Consider the following 15,098-nt stretch of genomic DNA (forward strand, 5'->3'; position numbering starts at 1 on the left):
CCTGAATTGTAAAGTGACATTTTTTCCCACTCACTGTGTTTTTCAGGAACTGGACTCGGGGAAGACGATTGGATCGGGTAAAGTGCATGGCGGATTGTACCTGCTTGATGGCGATCCTACACCTACTCAGGCTTTACCTTCGGCATCTTTCTCTTTTGAATTACATAAATGGCACTCTAGATTAGGCCATCCCCCCTTAGGTACTTTATCAAATTTATTTCCAGCATTAGTTAAAGACTGTAATAAGGAAGATTTTTTTTGTGAGCCTTGTGTCTTGGCTAAACAAACACGTTCAACTTATCCTATTTCTAATAAAAGATCCTCTTCCTTATTTCATGTTATTCATACTGATGTGTGGGGGCCTAGTAGGAAAGCTTCCCTGACTGGCCATCGGTGGTATGTCACTTTCATTTACTGCTATTCTAGGTTCACTTAGGTATACCTTATGCACACAAAAAATGAAGGTTTTTCATGTTTTCAGCATTTTCATTAATTGGTTAAGACCCAATTTAATGCCACTCTTAAAATTTTGAGGAGTGACAATGGGAAAGAGTATATGGAAGGTCAGTTCCAAAAATACCTTGCTGCCCATGGAATCCTCCATCAGACCAGCTGTGTCGACACTCCAGCCCAAAATGGTGTAGTTGAGAGAAAAAACCGCCACCTCCAGGGCTCTTATGTTTGCTCGCAATGTTCCTTCCCTTTATTGGGGGGATGCTGTCCTTACTGCAGCCTATTTAATTAATAGGCTGCCCAGTCGGGTTCTTCTTTCCAAAGCCCCTATTGAGCTATTACTTGGCTCTTCTTCCTTTATAGTCCTACCTAAGGTGTTTGTCTGCGTTTGTTATGCCAGGGATACAAGGTCCCCTGGTAAACTTAACCCACGTAGTCTCCGTTGCATTTTCTTGGGTTACTCTGCTACACAGAAGGGGTACAAATGTTATTACCCTCCATCCCGTAGGACTTTTGTCAGCATGGATGTTGTCTTTCATGAAAATGTTCCATATTATATGTCCCCACCTCTTCAGGGGGAGAGTGTTAGTGAAGATGTGCTGACTATTGACTCTCTACCTCCACTTCCGTCTGTTTACCACGAGTCTGAACCTGTTCGGCCTGCCCCTAGTACTCCCCCTGAGTCAGGGGGAGAGGTTCCTATACAGAGGGAGGCTATTTCTATTCAGGGAGAGCAATCTAACCCTGTTCAGACTCCTATCCAGAGGACTGTTAGTGAATTTCAGAGGAGGATTGATGACAGTACTGTGAAGACCTATGCAAGAAAACATAAGCAAGTTCAATCAACTGTTGCTCCGATACCCATCCAATTGCCGAACCCGGATCCAGAACCTGCCTCTCCACCTGGTAATGTTCCTTCTCCTGAATTACCTATTGCTCTTCGCAAAGGTGTCAGAACTTGCACTCAACATCCCATATCTCATGTTGTTTCTTATGATTCCCTTTCCCCATCCTTTCGTGCGTTTATTTCCTCCCTTTCCTCTGTTCGTATTCCTAACAATTGGCTGGAAGCTTTATCATATGGAAAATGGAAGGCAGCTATGATGGAAGAAATGGAAGCCTTGAAGAAAAATAACACATGGGAGCTTGTGGTTCTTCCACCTGAGAAGATGTAAATGGGTGTTTGTGGTGAAACAGAAGGTGGATGGCACTGTGGATAGGTATAAGGCACAACTCGTGGCCAAGGAGTTCACTCAGACATACGGCATTGATTACCAGGAAACTTTTGCACCTGTTGCGAAGTTAAATACTGTTCGTGTGTTATTATCTTGTGCAGTCAACCTTGGATGGGATTTGCAGCAGCTAGATGTAAAAAATGCTTTCCTAAATGGAGCACTAGATGAGGAGGTGTATATGGACATTCCACCAGGGTTCTCTTGCGACAAAAATCAAGGAAAGTGTGTAGGCTGAGGCGTGCACTATATGGGCTGAAGCAGTCACCGCGAGCATGGTTTGGCCGGTTCCACAAGGCCATGATTTCTGTGGGCTATAAGCAGAGTAATGCTGATCATACACTCTTTATAAAGAGGACTGGTGAAAAACTCACTGTTCTTATAGTCTACGTTGATGACATAGTGGTTATTGGCAATGATGGTGATGAGATCAGACAGTTGAAGACCTTCCTTGGACAAGAACTTGAGATTAAAGATCTAGGGAAACTACGGTACTTTCTTGGGATTGAAGTGGCCAGATCTGCTAAAGGCATTTTTCTCTCCCAAAGGAAGTATGTCCTAGATTTATTGGCTGAAACCGGGTTGTTAGGCTGCCATCCTTCAGATATTCCTATGGACCCTACTGTTCGACTCAAGGAAAAAGAGGGTGAGCTTGTTGATAAAGGCCAGTACCAAAGACTTGTGGGGAAGCTGATTTAGCTCTCACACACTCGTCTTGACATTGCTGTTGCTGTGAGTACTGTGAGCCAGTTTATGTATGATCCCTACTCCTCTCATATGGGGGCTGTCCTTCGTATCTTGCACTATTTGAAGTCCGCTCCTGAAAAAAGAATTCTTTTGTCTGCACATGGTCACCTACGGATAGAAGCATACACTGATGCTGATTGGGCTGGTTATGCGGATCGCAAGTCTATTTCTGGGGTATTGCTCTTTTGTAGGTGGAAATCTTGTTATATGTCGTAGCAAGAAGCAAAATGTGGTTTCTCGTTCTAGTGCTGAGGCTGAGTTTCGGGCTATGACACTAGGTATTTGTGAGTTACTCTGGCTTAAAGGTTTGCTACAAGATCTTGGTGTTCCTATTCGTCTTCCTATGATGTTGTACTGCGACAATAAGGCTGCGATCAGCAAAGCACACAACCCAGTACCGCATGATCGTACCAAGCATGTTGAGGTGGATAGGCATTTCATCAAAGAAAAGTTAGAAGATGGGCTGATTTGTATTCCCTTTGTGACATCTGCTGGTCAACTTGCTGATATCTTCACTAGGGATTGTCTGGGAAATTGTTTCATCCCAATCTAGTCAAGTTGGGCATGATCGACATCTTTGCTCCAACTTGAGGGGGAGTGTTGAAATAGGCTACTTACCCGATTGGGATAATTAGTCCTAGTCAGGTTATGATTAGTCCTAGTCAGATTGTGATTCTTTTTCTTCTATTTTTCTCCTTTTTATTGTTTTTCCCTCAGCCGAGTCCTATTTTGGTATTCCTAGTTGTATTAGGAATTCCTATTAGGATTAGGACTGAGGCAGCATTCCTATTTGTACTTTGATCAGTTGTAATTCAATTCAATATAAATAAAGGGTCTGGGTGATCGGTTTTGATCATTCAAGCACTCATTCCTAAGGCTGTTAACAATAACAAATAGAATAAAAGATTTAAAATAATAATAAAAAATAATACAGCACCTTGACACCAAGGCACCAATCGCTTTGACTCCATAATTTCCGCATGGACGCCGTGGCGATGCTTTGATAACTATGGTAGGCTGCCACCTATATATCTTCATCTTCTACTATCATCATCCTCATCATCTCCATCATCCAATCCCTGCAGCCATCCTCCAACCTCCATCATACCTACCTATAACCCACTCAAACCAGATTCAGATCATAACCCTCTTCCAGATTCGACCTTGGCTTGCTTACCCTCTTGGGTTTGCAGCATTTTTGGTATTAGAGCATGGCCGGAAGTGAGAATAATTCTGGTATATTACAACAGATTGTTGATTCATTAAAGGTCTTGAATAGTGGACGATGATGTTGTGAAGGGGAGCCTGAAGCCAAGGAAGAAAATCCATCACGGCAATGATAAGGAAGAGACGGTATTTGAAGATTCTACTGTAGAGGCCTACACTGAAGAGGTTGAAACAGTGGACGGTGATGTTGTGATTCAGGAACTCGACAATACAGTTGAGTTGGAGGTGGACACAAAAATTTCAGAGGACTCTTTGGAAACACCCTTCACCGCTGGGATTGATCCAGATGTCGAGCATATAGAGTTTGTGATTCCACCAAAGTTCTCCGAGAATAAAGGACCACATCTCACAGACTTCATTCCCTATGTTATACTAGAATTTTATTATGGACTGAAGTTGGACATTCATCACATGAAGATTATTCCTTATCTCTATAAAACTCGAGGTCGAGTTTTCCTAGCAAAGGGATAATTGATGCAGGGAATCATCGTACTGCTGGCCCAGCCCAAGGCCTAGCTCTTGCGTGCTCTTTGGAAGCGGGGTCCACATGGCAACAGCTTCAACAAATTCTGTTATGTAGTTATGAAGTTCAAAGAGTCTTTTCATATTTCCTAGGCTTATTTAAGAGTCCTTTCATGTTTCTAGGTAGAAGTCTAATAGCCACTGCTGTATCTCCTAGGTTTTAGTACTTATCTTTTTGTATTCCAAGGCATTATTGTGAGCCTCATCTTATTCCTAGGACTATGAGTTAATCTTTTTCAGTTTCCAAAGTAGTAGTCTAGAGTCTAGTGCTAAGTTTTAATTGTGGCTTAGGTCATTTCAATTTGACTTCTTGGGAATTACTTTTGTTTTGGAATCCCAAAATTCACTTTAATGTAATTTGTGGTTTCAAGAGGCATTTACCCTCCACACTTGGGTTATATAAAGGGAAACCGTGGGAGCCTCTCTTGGCACCCATGAATTGAAAACAAATTGCTCTCTTTGAGAACTTTTGCTTGTGGGACTCAAGTGGGATCAAGGTGGGACTCCGACAGTTGGGCAACTAGTGGGACTGTAGGCTGCCACCTATATATCTTCATCTTCAACTATTATCATCCTCGTCATCTCCATCATCCATTCCCTGCAGCCATCCTCCATCATACCTACCCATAACCCACTCAAACCAGATTCCGATAAGAACCCTCTTCCAGATTTGATCTTAGCTGCTTACACTCTCGGGTTTGCATCGAGCGGACTTAAAATATTTGATTATTTGCTAATTGGTCAAAGGTTGTTGTTGTGGCAATATAAGAGCAACATGGGTAATAATGAGGGGACAGTTTTTTTGTTTGGAATGTCATAAAGGACAGTTTTCCAATCAAAAACCTGATAACAAGAGGATGGCATATTTTTCATTTGTAAAAGATGTTGTATTCAGAATGCCTGCCAGTTATATTCTTGTTCAAGAGCTGCAGACAATGTTACTAACTTCATGGTCCGGTCTCAGTTCGCTTTCTGAGTTTGTGGTTTCATGTCATAAAGGACAGTTTTTCAATCAGCCCCCTAATAACAACATATGTCATATTATTAATTTATGAAGGGCGGTGTATTCCCACTGCTTGCCCGTTATGGTCAAGAGCTGCAGACAATGTTACTAACTTCATGCTCCTTTATCTGTTTTCTTTCTTAATTTGGGGTTTCATGTTGGGAGAGTGAGGAGTTTTGTCGTTTATGACAAACAGTAAAGTACAGAGTAGTTGATATGGACCTGGAAGGGTCAGAAGTTTTAAAGAAGGGAAGAAGACATTGGTGGCTTACAATGGAAGCTGTTATGTAGAGCATATGGCAGGATAGAAATAACGGAGCACTTGAAAACTTTTAAGCGAAGGTAGCTCAAAGGACAAATGATAGAGCTGTTTGAGAGGTGGTTCAGTAAGTCAGAAATTTAGAGAGATGACTTCTGCTGAAAGTGAAAGACACCGGATTTCCGTTTTTACTAGCAGAAATGTAGATCTATTTTTGTATAGCTCGACTCTGGGCCTGTCTACACTATATTGAGCTCCCCACCCACCATCTCACCCCCAATCAAACCAAAGGTTTTGGGGGGGGGGGGAGGAGGAGGATGAATGAGGAGTAACATTGGTAATAGGTGGTGACGTTGGATGTGGATAATTTAGAAGGTACAAAGAGATGCAACCAAAAGGAAGAATCATAAACAGGTTTTGGTTTGAGTTTGGTTCCTTTTTGCCAATATCCATTGCATAAAATATCATGGTATCTAGGGTCATGTAATTCCTAGTCTCTGATGTAATCTTACAGCAGATTTGTTGGTAAAGGTAAAGAATTTCACAATAAACATAAGATGATAATCTTAATTGCCATGACCATGGATCCATGATGCACTACTCTCTATTTCATGTTACCCCTTTGGTGTTGACCCCTGTTATTTAGAGCTTAAGGTGACTTTTATCCTCTTGTGTTTAATTGTGGGACAATGTGCTGGGTCTTTCTCTTGTATTTCATGTTGTTGACATTTTTGATCTTGGTGCTGTGGCATAGCTAACCAGCTACTACTGAAGCAGGACTGAGGGAAAGTTTACAATTTGTAGTTTCATTTCTTGTTCGTTTATATTTGGAATCTTTGATACTTAAGATATCTGCTTTTCTCTGTCACAGATTCTGTGGACAACTTGATGTCTGATACACATGAGTTGGGAGGTTCCACTGTTGTTGTGGACAGGGCTACTCCAAAGGCAACTCTCAACCACCATTACCCCTTTATTCTTCACCCGAATGCATTAAAGTGGATCTAGCATATGTTGTAGTTTCCTCTAACTATTTTGGAATTCCATAGACATATTCTTGCTTCTCTCATTGAGATTTTACTTTTCTGGTTCATATTGTGGTCATCTAACTTCATACATGTGATATCACATTAGCAGGAGGACGACTTCAGGCCGGCCAGACTGCCACAGGGTGGACAGGGTGGATACGGTGCTTACAATGCTTATATTAATGCAGCAACTAGATATGCCGCACTAGGTGCTCCAACATTGTATGATAATCCGAGTTCGGGTTATGGAAGTAAGTTTTTTTGCAAGTTTGTAACCTTCTTGTCATATTGTCATCTTGTCATCCAGGGGGAATGGAAACCCAGCTTACTGCATTTTGGTCCATGCGTGCACCTTTCTATTGAATAGTTATTGTTAATAGAAATAAAGAAAAAAATTCTTTTTACTTCAAAAGCTTGCTTTTTATAGATTAAATAGAGAGTGAAGAAGGTTAGTATAACAAGAAAAAAATAGACTCCAAATTTGGGTTACCAAGGCCCTGTAGGCTTTGGGTTTTGTCTTCAACATTATCTAATAAAAAAAAATTTGTTTCTTTGAATAAATCAAATTTTCTATCATGATAGATCATCTGAATATACTTAATTTGTTTTACACGTATTACCTCAAATCTTTGTGTATGATGACTTTAATTGTGTTAAATGGCGCATGCAAGTTTTGTGAATACCTTCTAAACATATGTCTATTCTGTTGACTATGTAGGAGCAGAACCGATTCGAGGAATGGGTAAGAAGATTTTTATTGGCAGGCTTCCACAGGAAGCAAGTGTTGAAGATCTCCGTCAATATTTTGGCAAATTTGGCCGTATTTTAGATGTTTATGTTCCCAAGGTAAAAAGAAAGAAAGAAAACAAATTTTGGCATCACAACTGTCGAGTGGATCCAAAGCACTCAAGAGAAACATGGTTTCTTATTCTGTGCTTCTTGCAGGACCCAAAGAGAACTGGACATAGAGGCTTTGGATTTGTAACGTTTGCTGAAGATGGTGTAGCAGAGCGTGTATCCCGCAGATCTCATGAGATTTGTGGTCAGCAGGTATAGATTAGCTTCTTACTTGTGTATATATTGCTTTAGGATGTTGACGTATACATCATACAGTTTTCCAGGGTGGGTATGGGAAGAGAGAGATCCCTTAATGGCACTGTAGAAAAAAAATTTGCATATAATTAGCTAATTTTTTAATGTATCTTCCTCAACCTGTGTTAGGGCTGCCAAAAATTTGGACAAATCAGGTTCTAGGTCAGCAAATGGCCTGTGTGTAAATGTTTGATGTGAATCTGATACTGAACACCTACTTCTGTCAGGGACTAAACCTGTACATGATCCTGCTTTATTCAGGTCTGTACACATTCAACCATAGTTCAAAGGTGGAAAAATGAAAAAATAAAATGCAGTTTCAAGAGGTAGGAGTAGAGTTCAAAAAACTTGGCACATGTATAAAAGTTTTTTATATTTAGAGCAGGGAGCCTAGACTGACAGTACAGGAGGGCATCCTCAGAGGCTTTGGTTGTATAGTCTACATTTTTGATTTATTGTTTGCATAATCATCGAGTCATGTGTTAATTTTTGGTCCATTTTGGCATTGCCACGTGTTAAGTAATGCTTTGAGGATTCTTTGAATAACTCTTTTAAATTAGAATAACAGATACCATTAAAAAGAAGGGGAGGAAGCTCCTCATATGCTGGGCCATACAATTCATTTAGGTCACTACATTTCACATGTGACCTATCGGGGGGTGGGGAATGCACTCTTAGACTGTCAGTCTAGTTTTCATATTTAATAGCTGTTATAGTGCCAAGGTTAGGCAAGGCCTGCTCAGCAGCCTTGAGGCATTGGCGAAGCCAATGGCCTGAAAGCAAGGCCTTAACTGCCCATATTTAATGCCAATTGTAACTGTCTGCCAGCTCTTAGTATGTTTTGTCTTCCACTTTTTTGATGACCTCTCCCTTTCTCCCCTCCCCCCCCCCCCCCATGGAATAGACCTAGGTTTTGGTTTCGAGCCTGGTTGACCAAAACCAAAATTTTTTGGTCGAAACTTTAACATTTTTTTTCTGAGTTTCGATGGCTGGTTTGCCAAATTTGGTCATGAAACTTCTAGGACACCCTATTTTAGGCCTTCTAAACGTAGTGGAACCCTTGGATTTTAAAAAATCACACCCAAAATGGTAGTTTGACTTTGGAGCAGGCTATGCCCAGACACATGGGGCAGGACGGGGCGGTCATTTCGATCATTCAGGGGGCCGGGGCGATCATTTTGCCCACCCCCATGTGTCTGGGTGCATCTTGCGTCCCTAGTGCAGAGAACATTTTCCCATATATATATATAACTTACCTGAAAGGGCGCTGCTCCCACCAGTGATGGTCTCGCTGGAAATGGAAGTGTGCCGCCGGTAAGGGGAGGGTGCCACTTAGGATTTCAGACTTATTCTCTTTCACATAGTGTGAATGGAGCCATAGAAACAGAATCAATTCATAATAAAAAATAAAAATAAAATGTTACACAATAAGTCGCCCGTCCCATACCCACAGTGGACCAAGGCGCGACGCTTAGTGGTACAAGGCGTGCGCCTTTTGCAAAACACACAATGGTGTTAGACCACCCAACTCCATGTCAAGTGCCTGGACACCTAGGTGTTGTCTTGACTACTATGTATAGGAGACAATTATGGTGAGAAGTTTTTTGACTGAGAGACAGTAACCCTTGAGACAATCAGTAACCTCTTTATTTGTATATCTGACTCCGACTGCAGGAATTTCAGTCTATTTTGATACCAACATTTTATGTTGGGTTGGCATGCTGTAGCTAGTTTATTTTTAGTGTGAGCAAAGGGGTTGATGTTTGAAGCACCCCTGCTAGCAGTGGGCTCCTGTCCCTATGCTGCTACAAACAATCTTCCTCTTTGTCGGCTATCCATCCTTGTACTTGTTATTTCTTCTATATCTACCATTTAATCTAAAAATCAGTGAAACAATTTTTCGTTTGATTGGAGGCTGAACAGGTCAGTGTAACTTCAAATTGAGTATCCACATTTGTAGGTCAAATGTCAGCTCATTTGAGTGTCAACAGCATCAGTTACTTGTTCCTGATGCATTGCTATCATTTAAACTGCATCTCTTCCGTCTTGTAACATTTCTAAGCTACTCCAATTTTTCTGCCCATCATTTTTTATGTAATGCTATGCAGATTGCCATAGATTCAGCTACGCCACTTGATGAAGCTGGTCCAAGTGGAAGTTACATGATGGAGGGTGCTGATCTATATGGGGGCTACGGTGGCCCTATGCGTACATATGGCAGGATGTATGGGAGCCTGGATTATGATGATGTAAGTACTCTGAACTCTCTTTTTGGCCTGCATAATAGCTTATTAGTTGTTGCTTGGGTGTTGGGGAAGAAAAACATCAGAAATCATTAAGAAGTGAATTCAGCACTTAATTACTGCTTGTTTTTACCCTTTAACGAAGCATAGAAAAGCTGTTGATTAGCTTCTGAAGGAAAGAAACATAAACTTATTGGTTCATAGTTGAATAATTCCATTAGCTCTCATTGAATTTCACATTTTTTTGAATACTCATCCTGAAATTTCATTGGTGGTCAGTTATCTCACTGAACTTCAATTCTTTTTTCTTTTCTACCATGCTAATGTTTTTCCCCCTTCTCCCTTTTGGTTGCAATTAGAGAATTCTTGTCGTACAAGCTTTTTTTGAACATGATGTTGCCCTTATTCAGAAATCTCAGGTGTGGGGATGTAACTCGGACCAGCTTTGATTCAAACCTAGCCCAGCGCAAGAATGTAAACCCCAAAGGCCCTAACCCAACCCAAACCCTAATCCCAGGTCCCCAACCCAGCTCAGCCCAAGTAACTCGAAGATGTCAGGCTAACCTGATTTTTAATGTACTATTTTGGCTAAAATCACATGTAAACATGTTTAAAAAATCTTAATTTTATAGTAACTATCTCTAAGGAAAATGTTTTCATGTAAATGACACCAAATCCGTTGTTGCAAAACTACATACCAATTTATACATATAATATACAGGAGGGAAGGTGGTTGTATTATGGTCGTTATGCCAGGCCAGCACAATTGGCAGTTTTCAAATGCCATGTGGCTGCTTGCCTGGCACCTTCTATCCATGCATCAAATTTCAAGTCGGACCTTGCCATGTGGAAAAGTGAAGGTTAAAAAAAAGTTGAAAAGTCAATTCATGGGAAGACTTTTTGCCTGCTCAATATACGGGAAGAATTCTAGTACAAGGTGAACTATACAGGCTTTGGTTACATGGCCAGTCTAGACTCTAGGCAGCACTCTATCATTTTAGGTTGGGTATATTATCCTTCCTTGTGGCTCAAAAATAGGTGTCTGTTGTGCTAGGGCTAGCATAATGGCCATTATGCTTGGCACTCTTATGTAGGCTTTTATAGTGTATTATATTAATGTGAGCCTCTGCGAGCATTAACCCTGACTTTTCCTTACCCAGCTTTAGGTTGGCATTTCTCAACCATATCCCAGCCCACCTGGAAATCCCAGCTAGGTGCTCCTGCATTGGGTTAGACAGGCTCCATTGGCCTAGCCCTAGCCGCATTATGGGCTTGGTATACGAGTTCCCCACTGACCTTACTGACTAGCTTCAGAAGAATTTCTTCGACCTTTCTTCATTACAGCTATGGTCTTTCTGCCATTGTGTTTCTAGTCCCAATTTTCATGTTTCTTCCCTCCCCCCCTCCCCCTTTTCCTGGGAATGTACCGAACTAGATTCAGGCATATTCAGCAAATACGAATTAACAAGATCTGTGTCATGAGGCTTATAATTTTCCTGTTTTTGCTTGGCTAGATCCTGTGTTTGATTCCTTGTTTTTTGTTCTTTTTAACTTGTCATTATTGTAATAGTATCAGCACTTTAGTGAACCAGTATATCGTACCAGCCCCTGCATCGTTATATATGAAGTAAAACAGAATTACAATAGGAAAAGAACTCTTACCTTGTTCACCTAAGACCTAAATACAATAGGAAACTAAGAACCAATTACAACAGAAACAGGAAACAATAGAAATCTAAGCTAAACTAAGTAACCAAGACTATAAACCCCACGGTATAGAGGTCCATGGACCTCCAACCATGTTGCAAGCCCTCTAACAATTATAATCATGCGGACTCCAACCCAGGCTTCACAAAAGGAATCATGATGATGTTAAATTTAGCTTGAGTGGTGCATTTCTTGTTAAATTTAAGGCTTATTTGATATCGGCATTCTCATGAAATTTGGTGTGCCAGACACCGAATGCTTCATTTCAGTAAATTAATATTTTGTTTATATGCTCTACTTGTTTATTCCTGTATTGTATATGTTGTTTCATGTATTACAACTTACCTGATGGCATTGTGTTCTTTAAACTTCCATTATTTAAATAATTCAGAGCGCAAATTTCAGCCTCATCCCACTATTGTCCCATAATTACTATTCCCCCTCCAGTTCTGTGTTTACATCTTCACTGAAACACCTAAATTCTATAAAACCTTACTAATTCTCTTAATTCTTAATGTGTACTTTTGAGGTATTTCAAAATAGTCCTAGAACTATTTAACCATAAGCAGTATTGTCAAGCAAATTTCAAAATTGAAGTAGTTACCTGAATGTATGAACTGTGTCGAAAGAATGAAACTTGCCCACCCTTCTCATGAATGTATGAACTGTTGCGGCAGCATGTCTCATTGTTTAAGGCAAGCCTGCTGGCAGCTGAATCTTAGCCAGATCACTGTGTGACGTGTGCAAACATTGGTCATTTTACTTTCTTTTTTGAAGGGACAATATATTTGCCATTTCATCTTGTATTGAACATTTCCTTCACCCCCCCCCCCCCCACCCCTCTTTTTTTTTTTTCCCCCTGTATAGTGGGGCTATGGCAGCACAGGAGGTGGAAGACCTTCAAGGATGGACTTGCGGTACAGGCCATACTAAATGGGAAAAGTTATCTCTCAATTGGCCAATTTCAGTGGTTGATATGGTCCAGGATCAGATCTAATTTCTATCTGTAGCTTTTATTTATAGTAAAAAACTATTTGGCTTATTTTTAGTCGTAAGTAAATTTCTGTGAATCATGTGGATTGTAGCTTGGAGATTTTACATTAAAAAAGTGGAATTTGTCACTCTTTTGATACTCATAATGCTAATAGAGTTTCAGGTAGAGGCTTGTGCACTATAACCTGACATGCCTGATGCCACCATTCCTTACCTGTTTATCCAATCGACTATGACTTGCTGGTTTTGTACTTTGCATGAGATCTTGGGGTTCCTTAATCAGGTCTATTAGTTTGTTGTGGTAAATTTAGTTGGATAGAGTTACCCTCTCCTCCCCCCCAAAAAAAAAAAAAAAAAACCCAAAAAATAGATGTAGTAGGATACAATTAGGAAGAGGGGTTCCAGCATATCTCACTGTACAATTCGGAAGGTTTGATCTTTTTCTGTCAGTAGCATTCATTGAAGGTAAGGTAAGGTGCTAGTTTATGGCAAACCATCAGTGGCTGAAACTGGTTTATTGTGTTCCAAGGATTTTGAAGATTCTGTTACGCATATGGTTGATGCAAAACTAGTGGTAGATGGTTCTACAGGTACGGATTTTTAAATTAAAGATGATTTTTAAAGGGTTTTATGCAAGGTTTTACACTGCCGTGCCTTTTAACAGTTGGATTGAGAGAGGGAATGTATAATTATACTTCTGTCATTTAACAGTTGGATGGGGAGAGGGAATGTGTAATTATACTTCTGCCCTTCACCTCCATCCAACGGTTGTAAGGCATGATACGTACATGGCCGTGTATAAAAAGTGGGTATTTTTTTAATGAGAAAAAGAAACTTTTAAATTATAATAATGCTTCATTATTTACCATTTTAGGGTACATGAGTTTGTACATGTGATAAGAGGATCCGACACATCTGAATGGCCAAATTCAAAGTTTTAGTAAAATTATTAAAATATCATAATATGAAGATAAATAAAAGTATAAACAATATTTAAAAAAAATAATTTTAGCTACTTTCTCTGCATTTTAAGTTGAAATTGTACAGAGATGCTTGCCTGGTCGCGGGGAAGAAAACCCTTGCAATTCAATCAGCAACTGGGGAATGATGGATGATTGAGGTCCTCAGTAAGGTGGCCTCAAGTCGTCTGAGTTCTGGCCTTCGTGGTCAAGTTGTAAGTTATTTAAAAGAGGTTCCTTGCCCCCAACGAAATTGTTTTAAAGCCATGTAACTATCTTACAAAATGGAAAAACGTTCATACTGTCTAAGCCACTACACTGCTGCTTTTCATTGGCACGGCTCCATTGATCCTTTCGGAGAAGCTAAAGATAGCAACACATTCCAATTTGTTTCAACCTCTTGACTTACAAAAGACACATCTAGAATCTATACCAAGGTCACCTCTAAGTAGAATTTTCCATTCAAAATTTTTGAATTTTGGGTGTAGCTTTCTTCTGTTAAGCACTCAGCCTAGTTGTTAAAGCTAGGCGAGTGAGGTCAAAAGCTTATGGATTTGGTTGTAAGAATACCTTGTTTGATGGAAGGAAATTGCATTGGTCATGGAAAGGTGCTAAGCTTAGTGCTATCTTTGCGATCTATATAGTGATCTCTGAGGGCACATAAAAAGGTTGTGGTTCCAGTTCCTATTTTGAGTAAGTCCATGGACCTTTGAGAGAAGAGGATGGATTTCTACTGTTGAGGGGAACCTGAAACCTTGTATTCTAGTGATCCAAGGGTCTTTTCAAATGTACACATTTCTGCCGCCTCCATTCTTCCTTCACATCATGTCTCAAAGAGGGCAGAATTTGCAGGATATTATTCCAAATCCAAGATCCTTTTTTGAGCTCCATAGATGGGTCTAAAAGGCCATTGGTTTTGAAATCCTTACCTATTAAAACACGAGCCCAAAGGGAAGATGGATTAACCGGTAACCCCAGCCTAATTCAAGAGTGATAGCTCAATCCTAACCCGATGTATTATGCCCTTAAGGACCAAGCATTTCACCCTTGGTATAAGGTGGTTAGCTTTTGAGATATATGGACTCTTTATTCATTTCTTTACCCCTAATGTTCGACAAATGGTTGATCGGTCAAAGGTAGGTGTTTTTTTTTACTGAAGTGGATTCTACTTGTATTAAGGTTTATTTTTTGTCCCGACAAATCTTCAAACAGATCGAGGACAACATGGATGGTAAATTATCTTCTATATTTTCTATGCAGAGGATGAAAGTGTCGTCAACAAACAATAACTGTGATATCTTTAGGGCTATCTTAGCCAATTTGATGCCTTTGTAAAGGTTAAGATCATGATATATTGCCAGAAGTTTTGAGTGACATTTCATTGCCATAATGAAAGTGTAAGGAGTATAGTTCCTCATTGTTGAACCATAGTGTCCATACCTCATGTTTTGATGATAAAATAGCCTTTTGGAAGATGACAGTTGGGATTACTAACATGTGTAGGTAGAGAACTTGGAGGAATTATGTGAGAGATTGGAGTAATTAAGTAGTAGTTATAGATTTATAGTTGGTTTTCTCGAATAGAAGAAATACTTTTGAATTTATAAAGGGACAAAGTTTCCCTCCACCTATA

At 40.1% G+C, this 15,098-nt stretch overlaps 1 protein-coding gene across 2 annotated transcripts in view; it reads left to right on the forward strand.

Moving 5' to 3' along the window:
- Window positions 1-12,449, forward strand: part of LOC122661870 (RNA-binding protein Musashi homolog 2) — a 31,036-nt gene extending 18,587 nt beyond the window's left edge. The window contains exons 9-14 of one of the 2 annotated variants that reach the window (XM_043857378.1): window positions 6,315-6,391; window positions 6,578-6,722; window positions 7,190-7,317; window positions 7,417-7,521; window positions 9,672-9,812; window positions 12,381-12,449. In XM_043857378.1, the coding sequence (XP_043713313.1) occupies window positions 6,315-6,391; window positions 6,578-6,722; window positions 7,190-7,317; window positions 7,417-7,521; window positions 9,672-9,812; window positions 12,381-12,446 (662 nt within the window). In that variant the 3' untranslated portion in view covers window positions 12,447-12,449. The remainder of the gene's footprint in view (window positions 1-6,314; window positions 6,392-6,577; window positions 6,723-7,189; window positions 7,318-7,416; window positions 7,522-9,671; window positions 9,813-12,380) is intronic. The other variant, XM_043857379.1, reaches the window with a different exon arrangement.
- The last annotated feature ends 2,649 nt before the right edge of the window (window positions 12,450-15,098 follow it).

This window comes from Telopea speciosissima, chromosome 5, assembly GCF_018873765.1.
Source record: "Telopea speciosissima isolate NSW1024214 ecotype Mountain lineage chromosome 5, Tspe_v1, whole genome shotgun sequence".
Classification (NCBI taxonomy): Eukaryota; Viridiplantae; Streptophyta; class Magnoliopsida; order Proteales; family Proteaceae; genus Telopea; species Telopea speciosissima.